Here is a 17,765-nt window from a genome sequence, read left to right as displayed (position 1 = left end):
GACATACTACTCAATGATGTCAAAGATGCCCCTTAGTTGTGGCCCTCTTGTGCAATGCACAACCTTATGTAATTCCCCTGATGCTGGTGACAGGAATGACTAAGAACAGTCATAGCCTCTGCCCCCATGGAATTTATAGCCTATGAAGAATACATAGTATATGACAAAGAAATCTGGCCTAGACTCCGAGGTCAGGAAAGTCTTTAATGCTTACGTATAGACCTAAAAGGTGAGTGGGTGTTAACTAGAAGAAGAGAGTCAGGAGAAAATTTCACGCAGAACAACAAGCTAGTGCAGAGGCCCTATGTAGGCAGGAGCAAGCATGGTGTATTTAAGAAACAGAAAGGAGGCTAAATCCAGAGAGCCAGAGGCAGAGTAACAGGAAAAAGGGTTGGAAAGGTAGGCCAGGTAGGCTTGGGACGAGGCCATGTGAAACACTGTAGGATATATTAAAGACTTTGGTTTTATTTTAAAAGCAATGGAAAACCTTTTGAAGATTTTAGGTGGGAGTTGTAAGGGGTGATAGAGGTAATATGATCAGATTTGAATTATGAAAAGATTAGCTTCAGTATGGGGTGTAAATTGGGGGCTCAAACTGGAAACAGGACAGGGCCTCTGTTCATAATTCTAGAAGGCACTTCCACCTTGTATTCAGTTATACAGTGAATAACATCCTAAGAGCACATTAACAGGAAATAAAATAAATGGTGCCTCCTGGAGTTGTGCAATTATGATGGCAAAGTGCAGGGAGCCCAGTTACAGGGCTATGATGGTGGTGGTCTAGGTCAGAGATGATGGTAGTCTGTATACAATAATAGCAGCAGATCTGAAATGGACACAACTGAGAGTTAGATAAGGACAAAGGTTTAATATCTCAATAGAACGGCCCCAGCGTAAAGTAAGTAGCTTTAAAAAGTAACTCAAATCCTGTCAGTTAATTTTGTAAAGATAACACTCCCATATTCTATGTCGATTAATCCTAGAAACTGATTTGAAACTTGTCTGTCTTCATCTTAATCATTTAAAGAGAGCTTAGTGGTTATTCAGGAATAAAATCCCTTGTAAGCTAGAAGGCTACCTCTAGCCCTGCACTGTCCTGCATAGTAGCCATTAGCCACATGTGGTCATTGAGCAGGTGAAATGTGGCTAGCCTGAATGGAGATGTGCTGTAAGTGTAAAATACACTCCAGATTTCAAAGGCTTAGTATGAAAATACAGGTAGTCCCCAAGTTACAGCAAGCTTCACTTATGACTGTTTGTTTTTTGGACATCTTATCATTAGTAATATGTACTACATACAATGTTGCAGCATGTATCTGTAATGTTTCCAACCTCCTAATACAAATAAAGATTGGATTTATAAAGATACTAATAATGAAAGCCAATAGTGATGAAAACTAAAAAAAAAAGGTATTCGACTTATGTCAGAACTGACTTAAAACGGGGTTCTGTTCTGATGATCCTGTTGTAAGTCAACGGAACCCTGTTGTAAGTTGGGGACTACCTGCATCTCGTTAATGAGTCTTCATATTGATTGTGTGTTGAAATGATATTTTGGATACATTGGGTTAAGTAACATATATTATTAAAATTAATTTCATGTATTTCTTTTTTAATGTGGCCACTAGCAAATTTAAAATTATGTACGTAGTTCATGTTGTATTACTATTGGACAGCACTGCTCTAGTCTCATGGAAGGAGAGGGCTGGGCACTTTTAATTTTGATAGTACAATACCTGGAGTCATCACATAGGTGATTTAATATCTTTAGACTTCACATGATAGACTCTGATTCCAAGCCCAAAGTCCCAGCCCCCAAATTTTATTCTTCATAATACTCACCACAATATGACTGTAAACGCTAGTTCTGGCAATAGAAAGTATGGTTTTATCATCCAAACTAATAAGTTTTGGTCTAGGCTTGATCCTGGGCTCCATTTTCATAACTTCATCATCAAGTTTCAAATCATGGGATAATATCAATCCTTCAGAATTTTTTTTGCTTTCTTCTAGAATAATATTGTTGAATGAAGAATATAAAGAGTGAGCCTTGACCTAAAAAATTTATCAAAAATGTTGAAAATTTGGTTGCTGTGTTTATCATTTTGAAAAAGAGATAGGCTATGTAGGTAAGATGAATTAACTTCTTTCAGTTACGTGGTAATAGCTATGATGATCAGAATCAAAATCTATTAGGATATATTAAGACTGTAGACTAAGCATGGGTGTGTCCATTCCCTCCCACTGAAAATTCCTTGAAAAAGATATTTTTTAAAATATGTCAGGTAACAGTAGAGAGACTGCCAACAAAGGGCTTGAAATTGTGAGACATAAAGTAGAAGGGACTAAATTGATGAAGAAATATGTGCAGAAATGTAACCTCTGGTCAAAATATATGCAGAAGATAACTACTTTGAGGCGCAGATCCAGAGAGACTCAACATTTCAGCGTGAACATGTAAAAGAGCAGGATGATGCACTAGGAAAGTATCAGGCAGTTAAATAATTACAGTAAGAATTGTGAATGAGTAAGCAAGAACTATATGAACAAACAGAGTAACTGGTTCTAGAAGAAACCAAAACAGTTCAGGAGAGAATTTTTAAAAATCGAGGAGAATAAAACATCTACAATAAAAGAATAGTTTGCTATGGAGAAGAATAAAGAACAGAGTAAAGACTTCAAAGTTAAAATAAAAACACTTATAGAAATAAAAATATTCCATAAATGATCTGAGAAATTAATGGATATGGCAGCAGATCAAATTAGCATTCTGGAAGATTATAATGAGGAAGTCCCCCAGAACAAAGAATTAAAAAATGGAGATGTAAATATGAAAGAAAAAGTTAAAAGAGGGGGAGGATCAATTCAGAATGTCCAACATTTAATTAATGAAGCTTCCAGGGGGCTTAATAGAGAATGGAAAAGAAGAAATAATCAAGGAGCTAAGAGAAGAAAACTTTCTAAAAATGGAAAGAACTGAATGAGACAGCAAGCAGAAGGATGATGGAGCTAAGCTCCTTGATGACATTAAATAGTCACAACACCCAGAGATTGCCCACCTCTATCCTTCTTGTTACGTGATTAAAGTGAAGCTCCATTTACTATTTGTCAGGGTTTCTGTCTCATGCTGAAAGCATATTGGACTAATGCAATCCCATTCACAGCAGTAATACAAAATATAAATGCTCAGAACTATACTTAAGAAATATTTAAGACCTATAGAAAGAAAAATATAACAGAGGATCCAAGTAAATGGAGTAACTTATCATGTTTGGATGAAAGACCCACTACTGCAAATATGTCAGTTCACTCAAATTAAGTTTTAAATTCAATATAATCTCAATCAAATCTTAATAGGATTTTTAAAATAGAACTTGATAACCTGATTCTAAAACTTATTTGGGAAAAAAAAAAGCGCCACAATAGCCAAGAAAAATTTAAAAAAGATGAATGTGGGCAGAGTAGGGGAATTTGTCTTATCACAGTTCAAAACATATCAAAAAGTTGTAATAACCAAAACAATGTGGTACAGGTCCAAGATTAGACAAGGAGAACAATGGAATAGAACAGAAAGATCTAAAAACAGGCCCATTGTATATGAAAATAGTTTTAATAATAAAGATAATATTTCCCAATTGAGCAAAAAGGTGATGCTTAGGTAACTGGCTATCCATTTTTAAGAAAAAAATTGTCTGATCTTCCATCAATGGGGAAAGAACAGTCTCTTCAATAAATGGTGCTGGTACAACTGTATCTCCACACATAAAGGGATGAAGTTGGACCCATACCTCACACCATATATAAAAATTAATTCAAAATGGATCAAAGACCTAAACAGAAAAAATAAAACATTAAAGTCTTAAAACGAAACATAGGGGTAATGCTTTGCTCAACAATGGATTCTTAGATATGATACCAGAAGCACAAGGAATAAAAGGCAAAAATAGATAAAATGGAATTCATTAAAATTAAGAACTTTGGTGCATCAAAAGGACTTTATCAGCAAAGTAAAGAGATAACCTACAGAATGGGAGAAAATATTTGGGAGCCGTATATCTAATAAGGGTTTAATATCCAGAATATATAAAGAAATAATACAACTCAACAACAAAAGACAAACCATCCAATTTAAAAACGGGCAAAGGAATTGAATAAACATTTCTCCTAGGAAGATATACAAAGGGCCTATAAACACATGAAAAGACGTGCAATGCCATTAGATTGCAAATCAAAACTACAATGAGATGCTATTTCATCTCCACTAGGATAGCTATTATCAGAACAACGGAAAATAACAAGTGTTGGTGAGGATGTGGAGAAATTGGAACCTTCATGCGCCGCTGGTGGGAATGTAAAAATGGTGCAACCACTATGGAAAACAGTTTGGTACCCAAAATCCATTGCTGTTGAGTCAATTCTGACTCATAGCGACCCTAAAGCACAGAGTAGAACTGCCCCATAGAGTTTCCAAGCAGCACCTGATGGATTCAAACTGCAGACCTTTTGGTTAGCAGCTGTAGCTCTTAACCACTGTGCCACCAGGGTTTCCAACAGTTTTGTAGTTCCTCAAAAAGTTAAACATAGTATTACTATATGACCAAGCAATTCCACTCCAAGGTCAAGTGACTTGAAAGCAGGGACTCAGACAGATTTGTTACACCAATGTTCAATGTTCATTCACGATATACAAAAGGTGGAAACAACCCAAGCATCCATCAACAGATGAATGAATAAGCAAAATATGGTATATACACACAATGGAATATAATTCAGCTATAAAAAGGAATGAAGTACTGATTCATGCTGTGATGGGGATAAACCTTGAAAACATTATGTTGTGTAAAATAAAGCAGACATAAAAGTGTATGATCCCACTTACATGAAATAGATATTTCATAGGCAAATGTATGGAGACAGAAAGTATGATGGTTTCTGGGGTTGGAGGTAGAGACAGATGGGAAGTTACTGCTTAGTGGCTACAGAGTTTATGTATGGAGTGACGAAAAACTTTTGGAAATGGATAATGGTGATGGTAGCATAACATGATGAATGCAATTAATATCACTGAATTGTATACTTAAAAATATTAAAATGGTAAACTTTTTGTTATATATAGTTTACTACATAATTGTTTTTCAAGTTATAGGTTTTAAAACAAGCTATTTAAGTATTGAAAACAATGAAGGGGAATATTTATATAAGCCTTCTGCAACAAAACATAAAATTAGGAATCCATATAGGAAAAGATTGAGAGGTTTGACCTCTTAGACGTTAACCTGCAAATTACAAATTAAAATGACAAATAGTTTTTTTGTTACAAATAACAAAATTAAGAGACAAGTGGGAGGAAATACTTGCAACACATGCACCAGATAAAGGATTAATATCCAGAATGTATATAAGGGTTTTTCTAGTCAATATGAAAAATACAGAGTCCATGGAAAAATGATCAAAGGATATGACTCACAGAATCACCATAAATTACAGGCGATTCACAAAACTATAATATATAAGCATATTAAAGAAAATATTCTTTCTTTTTTGCCCATCAGAGCAGCAAAAAAAAGATTGACAATGTCTAGTGCTGACAAGATGCAAAGAAACAAGTACTGCCATACATTGTAGGAAATTTGTAAAATGCTCAAGGATTTGTGGAAGGATATTTGGTAAAATCTAATAAACTTTAAAATGCACATGTCCTTTGTCTCTCCAACTCTTCTACAATTTTTTTCTGCAGAGAAACTTCCATATTTATATAAAGATGCATCTGTAACAATATTCACTACAATAACTTTTTAATAGTAAAAACCTGGAAACAACCTGTATGTTTCATCAGCAAGGGAAGAGTTAAATAAATCATAATATTACTGAAGAGTATGCAGCCACCAAAAGAATCAAGTGTACATCTATATGTACTAAAGTGGAAATGTGTCCAAAACATATTAAGGCCAGAAAGCTTCACAGAATACTCAGATCTTGATTCCATTATGTAAAATGATATGTGTGCTATATAGTAAAAGCTGCGGAAGCCAGAACCTGTGTAAGGTGGAAACCTGTTGGAGGAGGAAAACTCAAACATTTTCCACTAAAATGAGCGATAGAAAAACTGTAAGACTGCAGCCTGTCAAAAGCGGAGAACTTTTGAGACCTGGAAAACCAAGGGACTCCCACTGAGTTCTGGCTTTCGTAAGTTTCACTGTATACGTAAATACACAGAAAAAGGAATGTAAGCAAACCCACAAAGCTGTTAACAGTGGATGCCAGGACAAAAAGGAGTGGTGGTAGGGTTGAAGTGAACGCAGATTTTCATGTTTTCTTCTATACAGTTTTCAATGAATTTTGAAGATTCTTGAATCTTTTCTTATGAAGCTATAGCCATATATTACTTGTGCAATATAGTTGTTTAATAAAAATATTTAGGTGTCATAATGACTTGATTTGAAACTTAAGCCCTTCACAGAATATCATTATATATATGTATATACCCATAAAACAAAACAAACAAAAAAAAACACTGTCATTGATTCCAACTCATAGCGACCCTACAGGACATAGCAGAATTGCCCCAAGGCAATTATTTAAAGAAGCAGATTGTCACAGCTTTCTCCTGCAGAGTGGCTGGAGGGTTCGAACCAGAGAGCGGTTGGTCGCCACTCTAGCACTTTAACCACTGTACCACCAGGGCTCCTTTATAGTTTTATTAAGTTTGACATAACATTATTAGACTTCAAATTACTGTTCTGCTTCCATTTTAAAAACTCCAGTTTTAAAAACTATGTAACAACTCATACCATTGTAATATATTCAAATTCAACGACGTATTCTGGCAAAACAAGTTCATGATCAAAGACAAACCACTTGCACTGCCGAAAGCTGCAATCACAGTTTCTTTGTCCCACGACAGAATCTAGAGTACAAATAAAAACAAAACAAACAGAACTGAAAACATAATACACTTTTTTTTACTTTTACCTAGATTAATAAAAAACAAACTCACTAAGCTCTAATTATTATTGAGGTCCTATTTTCTTTTCTCTCCTACCCACCAAGAGACTTCTTAAGTGCAAATATTTACTAGTCATTCTTTCACTGCATAGACTAAGTAGGATTTAACTTTATTTATGTTCTTTTTCTTTTCATACTTTTTCACTTTTCTATTCAATGTGTGGGCATATATTTTTGACAGATTAATACATCAAAATATTTTTTGCTAAAAGTTGGGTGTTTTCTTCCATTCTTTGAGGACTAGTAATTATATATACGTAAAAAAACAACAAAAAAAACTTTTTTGTTTTTTTATGTGTATATATACATACATGCACACACAATTGATAAAATATAAACTAAAGTTTTGCAAAATAAAACATTTGTACATATACATCCATATATAAATATGTCATTAAGGTAGGGAACAGAGAAACAGAAGCTCATTAGTAGCTAGGAACAGATTTTTGTAGAAAAGTCTAAACCTTTGTTAAGCAGGGGCTAAAATATAAGCATCTGAATTAAATACAAACATTTTGTATTCCAAAAGATGAAAACATGTTTCCCTTTATGGTATACATACTTAGTAAATATTTCCGAGGAATGAACACTGAATTAACCATTGGATAGTTGGCTTGACTAATGGAGTCTACTTCCTGAGCCTGAACACTCCGACCAAGAAAAACCTTTGTAATGAGGAGGATGCCTAAATGTGAAAAAACAGAAATCATATTTAATATTAATTCATCTTAATATTTTATCCATATCTTTCTTTACTGGCCCCAGATTTGACTCTGTGTTCTGTAAAGGCAGAGATTCTAGCTATCTTGCTTGCCGCTGTATAGCCCATAGCATCTGCCTTGACCCAAAACAGGAACTCAAAAAATATTTGTTAATAAAATGAAATAGTTATAAAAAAGGATTCCACAGTGTCCTATGATTATACCAAGCAAAGCTTTAAAGAAAACAAAGAAGGAAAGAACACAACAATTTAGCAATGTTTTTCATTAAGTAGTTTAAAGTAAGAAAAGCTTTCTGTTGTTAACTGGGTAAATATTCATCTCTGTATCATCAGCACCTACTAGCACATGGCTAGGGAGGTACTCAATGCATGTCTGTAAATTGAATGAATATAAACACCTCTTCCCTTTTGATTCTTAGGGAACTTTAGTATTCATTAAATCCTAAGGATTTCTAGGAATCACTGATTTCTAAAAAATAACTTTTGGTGACTACACATAAAACATTTGTTTTTTGTTTTTTTTTTTTACTATATACAAGTTACAAAATGTAAATTGGGATATTGTGGAATATATCAATCTAATTATTTTTGAAAAACATATTCCGGAAGGATCTTATAAGCATCATGAGGTTATTCCTTTAGATGGGAATATGTAAGAACAAGAAAAAAGAAGCAAATTGTTTTTTCAAGTAATGAGCTCTTTCTAGATTCAATAGCCTGCTTAATTTCCTTAATTACCTGATAATTATTAATTAAATGGAAGATTCAAATTACATATAGCTTAGTTCCCCCATGTGTCTGTCAGTTTGTCATACTGTGGGGGCTTGCGTGTTGCTGTGATGCTGGAGACTATGCCACCAGTATTGAAACGCCAGCAGGGTCACCCATGGCAGACAGATTTCACCTGAGCTTCCAGACTATGTCAGACTAGGAAGAAGGACCTGGCAGTCTACTTCTGAAAAGAATTAGCCAGTGAAATGTTATGAATAGCAGCAGAACCTTGTCTGATATAGTGCTGGAAGATGTTGGAAGGCACTCAAAAGACAACTATGCCAGGGGTGACAACTTGAAGAGGAATGGCGTTGCATTATTGCCAAAGGAACATTTCAAGATCTATCCTGAAGTACAACACTCTTAGTGATAGAATAATATCCCTACGCCTATAAGACCTGTTAATATGACTATTATTCAAATTTACACACCAACCACTGAGGCCAAAGATGAAGAAATTCAAGATTTTTACCAACTTCTGCAATCTGAGATTGATTGAACATGCAATCAGGATGCATTGATAATTACTGGTGATTGGAATGTGAAAGTCGGAAACAAAGAAGGGTTGGTGGCTAGAAAATATGGTCTTGGTGATAGAAACCATTTTGGATAGCGGATGACAGAATTTTGCAAGACCAACAACTTCTTCATTGCAAATACCTTTTTTGCCAATGTAAATGGCGACTATACATGCGGACCTCACCAGATAGAATACACAAGAATCAATTGACTACATCTGTGGAGAGAGATGATAGAAAAGTGCACTATATCATCAGGCAGAACAAGGCCAGAGTCAGACTGTAGAACAGACCATCAATTGCTCATATGCAAATTCAAGTTGAAACCAAAGAAAATTAGAACAAGTCCACAAAAGCCAAAGTACGACCTTGAGTATATCCCACCTGAATTTAAAGACCATCTCAAGAACAGATTTTACTCATTGAACACTAATGATTGAAGGCCAGATGAGTTGTGCAATGACATCAAAGATATCATACATGAACAAAGTCATTAAAAAAACAGAAAAGAAAGAAAAGACCAAAATGGGTGTCAGAAGAGACTCTGAAACTTGCTCTTGAATGTTTAGTAGCTAAAGCAAAAGGAAGAAATAATGAAGTAAAAGAACTGATCAGAAGATTTCAAAGGGCGGCTCAAGAAGACAAAATAAAGTATCATAATGGCATGTGCAAAGAGCTGGAGATAGAAAACCAAAAGGGAAGAACACACTTGTCATCTCTCAAGCTGAAAGAACTGAAATTAAAATTCAAGTCTTGAGTTGCAACAGTTAAGGATTCTATGGAAGCATCAAAAGATGATGGAAGAAATACACAGAGTCACCGTACCAAAAAGAATTGGTCGATGTTCAATCATTTTAGGAGGTAGCATATGATCAAGGAAACCCTGGTGGCGTGGTGGTTAAGTGCTACAGCTGCTAACCAAAGGGTCAACAGTTCAAATCCACCAGGCACTCCTTGGAAACTCTACGGGGCAGTTCTACTTTGTCTTATAGTCGCTATGAGTCGGAACTGACTCGATGGCACTGGGTTGGCTTGTTTTTTTTTTTATGATCAGGAACCGATGGTACTGAAGGAAGAAGTTCAAGCTGCACTGAAGGCATTGGCGAAAACCAAGGGTCCAGGAATTGATGGAATATCAATTGAGATGTTTCAACAAATGGATGCTGCGCTGGAAGTGCTCACTCATCTATGCCAAGAAATTTGGAAGACAGCTATCTGGTCAATCGACTGGAAGAGATCCATATTTATACCTATTCCCATGAAAGATGATTCAGTTGAATGCTGAAATTATGGAGCAATATCATTAATATCACACGGAAGTAAAATTTTGCTGAAGATCATTCAAAAGTGGCTGCAGCATATAGACAAGGAACTGCCGGAAATTCAAACTGGATTCAGACCAGGGCGTGGAACCAGGGATATCACTGCTGATGTCAGATGGATCCTGGCTGAAAGCAGGGAATACCAGAAAGATGTTTACCTGTGTTTTGACTATGCAAAGGCATTTGATTGTGTGGATCATAACAAGCTATGGATAACATTGCAAAAAACGGGAATTCCAGAACACTTAATTGTGCTCATGAGGAACCTGTACATAGATCAAGAGGCAGCTGCTCAAACAGAACAAGGGGATACTGCAGGAAAGATGTGTGTCAGGGTTGTATTCTTTCACCATACCTATTCAATCTGTATATTGAACATATAATCCAAGACGCTGGACTCAATGAAGAAGAACGGGACGTCAAGATTGGAGGAAGATGTGTTAAGAACCTGCGTTATGCAGATGACACAACCTTGCTTGCTGAAAGTGAAGAGGACTTGAAGCACTTAGTGATGATCAAAGACCACAGCCTTCAGTATGGATTATACCTCAACATAAAGAAAGCAAAAATCTTCACAAGTGGACCAATAAGCAACATCATGATAAACGGAGAAGACTGAAGTTGTCAAGGATTTCATTTTACTTGGATCCACAATCAATACTCATGCAAGCGGCAGTCAAGAGATCAAAATATGCATTGCATTGGGCAAATCAGCTGCAAGAGGCCTCTTTAAAGTGTTGAAAAGCAGAGATGTCACCTTGAAGAATAAGATGCGCCTGACCCAAGCCATGGTATTTTCAATCGCATCATATGCATGTAAAAGCTGTACAGTGAATAAGGAAGACAGAAAAAGAATTGACACCTTGAATTGCAGTGTTGGCGAAGAATATTAAATATACCATGGACTGCCGAAAGAACAAACAAATCTGTCTTGGAAGAGGTACAGCCGGAATGTTCCTTAGAAGCAAGGGTGGTGAGACTACATCTCACATACTTTGGACATGTTATCAAGTGGGATTAGTCTCTGGAGAAGCACATTATGCCTGGTAAAGAGTCATCAAAAAACAGGAAGACCCTCAATGAAATGGATTGACACAGTGGCTGCAACGATGACCTCAAGCATAACAACGATTATGAGGACGATGCAGGACTGGGCAGCGTTTCATTCTGTTGTACACCGGGTTGCTACGAGTTGGAGTCAACTGGGTGGCACCTGACAACAACAACATAGCTTAGTTTAGCATGAATCATCTTAGCAGAGCTAGAGTCTGGAACCTAGTGCAATTCTATTATAGAAGTATGTTAACCAAATTTCCCACTGCCCAGTCTTCACTAGTCAGAATGGTTGAGACCAAAGAATAGGGTTCCTTATTGGCTCAATTAATTCTCCGTATTATACATTAGTGATCCTAAAGGACAGAGTAGAACTGCCCCTAGGGTTTCCAAGGAGCAGCTGGTGGATTTGAACTGCTGATATTTTGGTTAGCAGCCTGAGCTCTTAACCATGGAGCTACCAGGACTCACATTCTTTTTACTATTTATTAATACTTCAGCTTTGTAGTCCTTATAATAATTTTACATTTACCTATGTGATTAACTGTGTCTAGTCGTGCATAGACTGTACCCCATCACCTACCAAGTGCCTAGAATACAGTAAGCATTTAATATATACTTGTGGAATTGAAAAATGAATGGTGGAAGATGGTGAGGCAAGAAAGAATGTGATGAGCTTATCTTTTTCCACAGTCTGTGGGTAACAGAATCTTCTCCCAAAAGCATCGCACAAATTAGAATATTTATATCTATACATACAGTAAAATCTGTGAAAGTCAGAACCTGTTAAAGGCAAAAACTTACCATAGAAGGAAAACTCAAATATTTCCCACTAAAACAAGTGATAGAATAGTTCTAAGCCTGCACCCTATCAAAGGCAGAAAACTTTTGAAACCTGGAAAAACAAGAGAGTCTGGTCAAGTTCTGGCTCTCACAGGTTTCACTGTATAGATATATATATATATATTCAGGCTGCAAATAAGTTACTGATAATTATGAATAAATCAAAATACCAAAAGTTAATTTTTTTATATAGTTTATAAAGCAAGTCATACATTTCACAATTCATCTTTAGCCATTTTAAGCAATAACTGATTTGTCATACATTTCACAATTCATCTTTAGCCATTTTAAGCAATAACTGATTTGTGGCTACCAATCCATTATACAGAAGAAAGGCCTGGCAATCTACTACCAAAAATCAGCTATTAAAAGCCCCGTGGAGCACAGTTCTACTCTGTATGCACGCGATCGCCATGAGTCAGAGTCAACTCGATGGCGGCTAGTTTAATCCATTACATAGCTGTCGTCACAAACCAGGTTTTCTTATCACTTTATATTTATGACTCAGAACAAACAAGGCCCATCTTCCCAGGTGTTTTGTATGATTATCACATACATGGACCAAGTTCTTTTTTTCTCTTTCTTATGAATTTGGGGTGTGTGTGTGTGTGTATACATACATACACAAGGCCCCTAGTTGGCATAATCAGTTAGTGCTAAAGATTATAGCCAAGAAAACTCCATCCAGCAGTTCTACTCTGCAACATATGGGATCAGCATGAGTCAAAACTGATTTAAGGACAACCAACAACACACAACACATATACACATTTACGTATGTATATGTTAAGTTTATTTTTAGGATACAACATAATGAACAAAAGCAGACTCTGAAAGTATTTATTTCATATGTTAGATTAAATATCTGAGTAACAGACCAGTCTCTTTCTACTAACACTGACACATAATAATTGCTCCGTAAATATCTGTTGACAGCCTGAGTGAAGAAATCTGAAAGTTATATATCGCACAGTGGCAAATATTAAATAAAATGCTTTACAGAAAATCTCCTGGGTTGATAAAGCCAAGTATGAAAAATGATATGAAAATGATTAATGAATCTGGAGACTTAGAACGTAAAAGTCTAATTACAAAAATATTGTATTTTTATACTACCATGTCTGAAGAGCTCAGGATCAAGAGAATTTTTCTTCTCATTCTTGTACTTTTGCTGTAGAAATTCAATTCTGGGACACTCACACAGACTTAGGCTGTTAGTGAGAATAACAGCTTCTTTTCTGAGAGGCAGCTGCAAAGAAAAAACAGTCTGAGTATTTTTATAAAATTGACATTACTTCACCTTCGATACAGATGTTTTACTATTTTATGTTTATGTGTCTGGGCAAGAAATCTGCAAGCCAGACTCACTGAAAAGAAGTGGATAACCTTCAGGTGCAACTTCATTCCATAAAGTTTTATATATATGTATATATGTGTGTGTGTGTGTGTATATATATGGAAACCCTGGTGGCGTAGTGGTTAAGTGCTACAGCTGCTAACCAAAAGTTTGGCAGTTCAAATCCGCCAGGTGTTCTTTGGAAACTCTATGGGGCAGTTCTAGTCTGTCCTATAGGGTCGCTATGAGTCAGAATTGACTCGTCGGCAGTGGGTTTTATATATATATATGTAACTTATATGCAAATAGGTTTATGAAAAGTGACACAGAACAAAATTTGTTCCCAGAAAAGCAGTCAAAGTCAAGACTGAGCACTCTGTGGTTCAGAAGCAACAATTTTACCCATTTTTAGTAAGTATTCCACTTTCAGTCCTGCAAAATCCAAAAAGAAAATCCTGTGGCAATGAGATATTAGACTCATTCAGCATCAGTGATACTTCTTGTTTATATCGTAAATTTCTGTCTAATAATCTACATTATTATCCCGAAACAAAACATTACTCATTGAGCTAATGCACTGTGACTAGCTTTATTTCTTGAAAGTGTTGCATCAGTAATATCCATATTACCTGGTGTGAAAACAACTCTAAAAAGCAAACAAAAACCTCTATTTTATTGTAGCAAGAAAACTAGAGCTAAGAGAGATTATATGATTTGTTCAAGAACAGACTAGAACTGGTAAAGTCACGATTTGAACTCAGTTCTACTCTTCCTTGTTAGTATCTCAGAGCTGTGAAATTATCATTAGTTTAATATTAATAATCAAGTGATTTAAAAATGTCTTTCCTATAAATGCTAAATTGCCTACATATTTTTTCTTACTGAAATGTGTCACCCAAAAATTGTTTTTAAAAATTGAATACTGATTGATCGAAGATGGCGGACTAGGCAGACGCTACCTCGGATCCCTCTTACAACAAAGACACGGAAAAACAAGTGAATCGATCACATACATAACAATCTACGAACCCTGAACAACAAACACAGATTTAGAGATGGACAACAAACTAATATGGGGAAGCAGCGATTGTTTTCAGAGCCTGGAGCCAGCGCACCAGTCAGGTACGGCACAAGCACAGAGACCTGCTCCACCCCCCTGAACTAACCCCGGGAGGGGGACCAGCCGGTTCCACGGGCGGCATGGGACGCAGCCGGTAGGAGAAGTCCCCGGGAGGCCGTGACTGGTCTTGGAGCAGAAAGAGCAGCATCCGAGCCGGGGAACCGTCCCGCAGGGATTTGGACTGGACGCAGGTACGCCATAAACACGGAGAGTTGCTCCACCCCCCTGAACTAACCCCAGGAAGGGGACCAGCCGGGTCGCGCGGGCGGCGTGGGACGCAGCCGGTAGGAGAAGTCCCCGGGAGGCAGCGACTGGTATTGGAGTGGGGAGAACAGCGTCCCAGCCGGGACACTCGGTCACGGCACAAGCATGGGGAGCTGCTCTACCCATCTGAACTAACCCCGGGAGGAGGCCCAACTGGTTCTTAGGGGCGGCACGGCCACGCGGCTGGAGGGACGAGAAGTCCCCAGGAGGCAGCGACTGATTTTGGAGTCGAGAGTGCACCGTCCCAGTAGGGGAGCCTTGACGCTGGGCGTGGGGCTGGAAGCGGAGGATCTGACCGTGACTCCAGCGGGCCAGACCCCCTGGGGGCAATCTCCACACAGCCAGCACACATAGGCGGCGCGCCCACGGGAATCTCAGATATAATAGTCATTCCAAGCAAGACAAGCAACTCTGGCTATATTCTGAGGTGCTACTCTCCTATCTCTCTGTTCCCTCCCCCACCCTCCCCAGGCGGCTTCATTAACATCTGAATAGCCTGAGCCAGAGGGAGAACTCTGATAGGGATCTGACTGCATTTTTTTTTTAGCGGATTTTCTGGAAAAACTAGTTTCCCGGTGATGGCTCGAAGACAACAATCCATATCAAACCACTTAAAGAAGCAGACCGGGACAGCTTCTCCAACCCCCCAAACAAAAGAATCAAAACCTTTCCCAAATGAAGATACAATCTTGGAATTATCAGATACAGAATATAAAAAACTAATTTACAGAATGCTTAATGATATCACAAATGAAATTAGGATAACTGCAGAAAAAGCCAAGGAACACACTGATAAAACTGTTGAAGAACTCAAAAAGATTATTCAAGAACATACTGGAAAAATTAATAAGTTGCAAGAATCCATAGAGAGACAACATGTAGAAATCCAAAAGATTAACAATAAAATAACAGAATTAGACAACGCACTAGGAAGTCAGAGGAGCAGACTCGAGCAATTAGAATGCAGACTGGGACATCTGGAGGACCAGGGAATCAACACCAACATAGCTGAAAAAAAATCAGATAAAAGAATTTAAAAAAATGAAGAAACCCTAAGAATTATGTGGGACTCTATCAAGAAGGATAACCTGCGGGTGATTGGAGTCCCAGAACAGGGAAGGGGGACAGAAAACACAGAGAAAATAGTTGAAGAACTCCTGACAGAAAACTTCCCTGACATCATGAAAGATGAAAGGATAGCTATCCAAGATGCTCATCGAACCCCATTTAAGATTGATCCAAAAAGAAAAACACCAAGACATATTATCATCAAACTCACCAAAACCAAAGATAAACAGAAAATTTTAAAAGCAGCCAGGGAGAAAAGAAAGGTTTCCTTCAAGGGAGAATCAATAAGAATATGTTCTGACTACTCAGCAGAAACCATGCAGGCAAGAAGGGAATGGGACGACATATACAGAACACTGAAGGAGAAAAACTGCCAGCCAAGGATCATATATCCAGCAAAACTCTCTCTGAAATATGAAGGCGAAATTAAGATATTTACAGACAAACACAGGTTTAGAGAATTTGCAAAAACCAAACCAAAGCTACAACAAATACTAAAGGATATTGTTTGGTCAGAGAACCAATAATATCAGATATCAGCACAACACAAGGTCACAAAACAGAACGTCCTGATATCAACTCAAATAGGGAAATCACAAAAACAAACAAATTAAGATTAATTAAAAAAAAATACACATAACAGGGAATCATGGAAGTCAATAGGTAAAAGATCACAATAATCAAAAAGAGGGACTAAATACAGGAGGCATTGAACTGCCATATGGAGAGTGGTACAAGGCAATATAGAACAATACAAGTTAGGTTTTTACTTAGAAAACTAGGGGTAAATAATAAGGTAACCACAAAAAGGTATAACAACTCTATAACTCAAGATAAAAACCAAGAAAAACGTAACGACTCAACTAACATAAAGTCAAGCACTATGAAAATGAGGATCTCACAATTTACTAAGAAAAACGCCTCAGCACAAAAAAGTATGTGGAAAAATGAAATTGTCAACAATACACATAAAAAGGCATCAAAATGACAGCACTAAAAACTTATTTATCTATAATTACGCTGAATGTAAATGGACTAAATGCACCAATAAAGAGACAGAGAGTCACAGACTGGATAAAGAAACACGATCCATCTATATGCTGCCTACAAGAGACACACCTTAGACTTAGAGACACAAACAAACTAAAACTCAAAGGATGGAAAAAAGTATATCAAGCAAACAATAAGCAAAAAAGAAGAGGAGTAGCAATATTAATTTCTGACAAAATAGACTTTAGACTTAAATCCACCACAAAGGATAAAGAAGGACACTATATAATGATAAAAGGGACAATTGATCAGGAAGACATAACCATATTAAATATTTACGCACCCAATGACAGGGCTGCAAGATACATAAATCAAATTTTAACAGAATTGAAAAGCGAGATAGATACCTCCACAATTATAGTAGGAGACTTCAACACACCACTTTCGGAGAAGGACAGGACATCCAGTAAAAAGCTCAACAGAGACACGGAAGATCTAATTACAACAATCAACCAACTTGACCTCATTGACTTATACAGAACTCTCCACCCAACTGCTGCAAAATATACTTTTTTTTCTAGCGCACATGGAACATTCTCTAGAATAGACCACATATTAGGTCATAAAACAAACCTTTGCAGAGTCCAAAACATCGAAATATTACAAAGCATCTTCTCAGACCACAAGGCAATAAAACTAGAGATCAATAACAGAAAAACTAGGGAAAAGAAATCAAATACTTGGAAAATGAACA

General features: G+C 36.9%; 1 protein-coding gene across 1 annotated transcript in view; it reads right to left on the bottom strand.

The window, feature by feature from the left end:
• Nucleotides 1-17,765, bottom strand: part of LRRC9 (leucine rich repeat containing 9) — a 134,971-nt gene that overhangs the window by 62,034 nt on the left and 55,172 nt on the right. The window contains exons 12-15 of the mRNA XM_064292546.1: nucleotides 13,350-13,482; nucleotides 7,568-7,690; nucleotides 6,792-6,907; nucleotides 1,843-2,055 (exon numbers count right to left, since the gene is read on the bottom strand). Coding sequence (XP_064148616.1) covers nucleotides 1,843-2,055; nucleotides 6,792-6,907; nucleotides 7,568-7,690; nucleotides 13,350-13,482 — 585 coding nt within the window. The remainder of the gene's footprint in view (nucleotides 1-1,842; nucleotides 2,056-6,791; nucleotides 6,908-7,567; nucleotides 7,691-13,349; nucleotides 13,483-17,765) is intronic.

This window comes from Loxodonta africana, chromosome 10 (assembly GCF_030014295.1).
Source record: "Loxodonta africana isolate mLoxAfr1 chromosome 10, mLoxAfr1.hap2, whole genome shotgun sequence".
Taxonomy (NCBI): domain Eukaryota; kingdom Metazoa; phylum Chordata; class Mammalia; order Proboscidea; family Elephantidae; genus Loxodonta; species Loxodonta africana.
The sequence above is the reverse complement of the archived record's forward strand: the minus strand, read 5'-3'. Positions and strand labels throughout refer to the sequence as shown.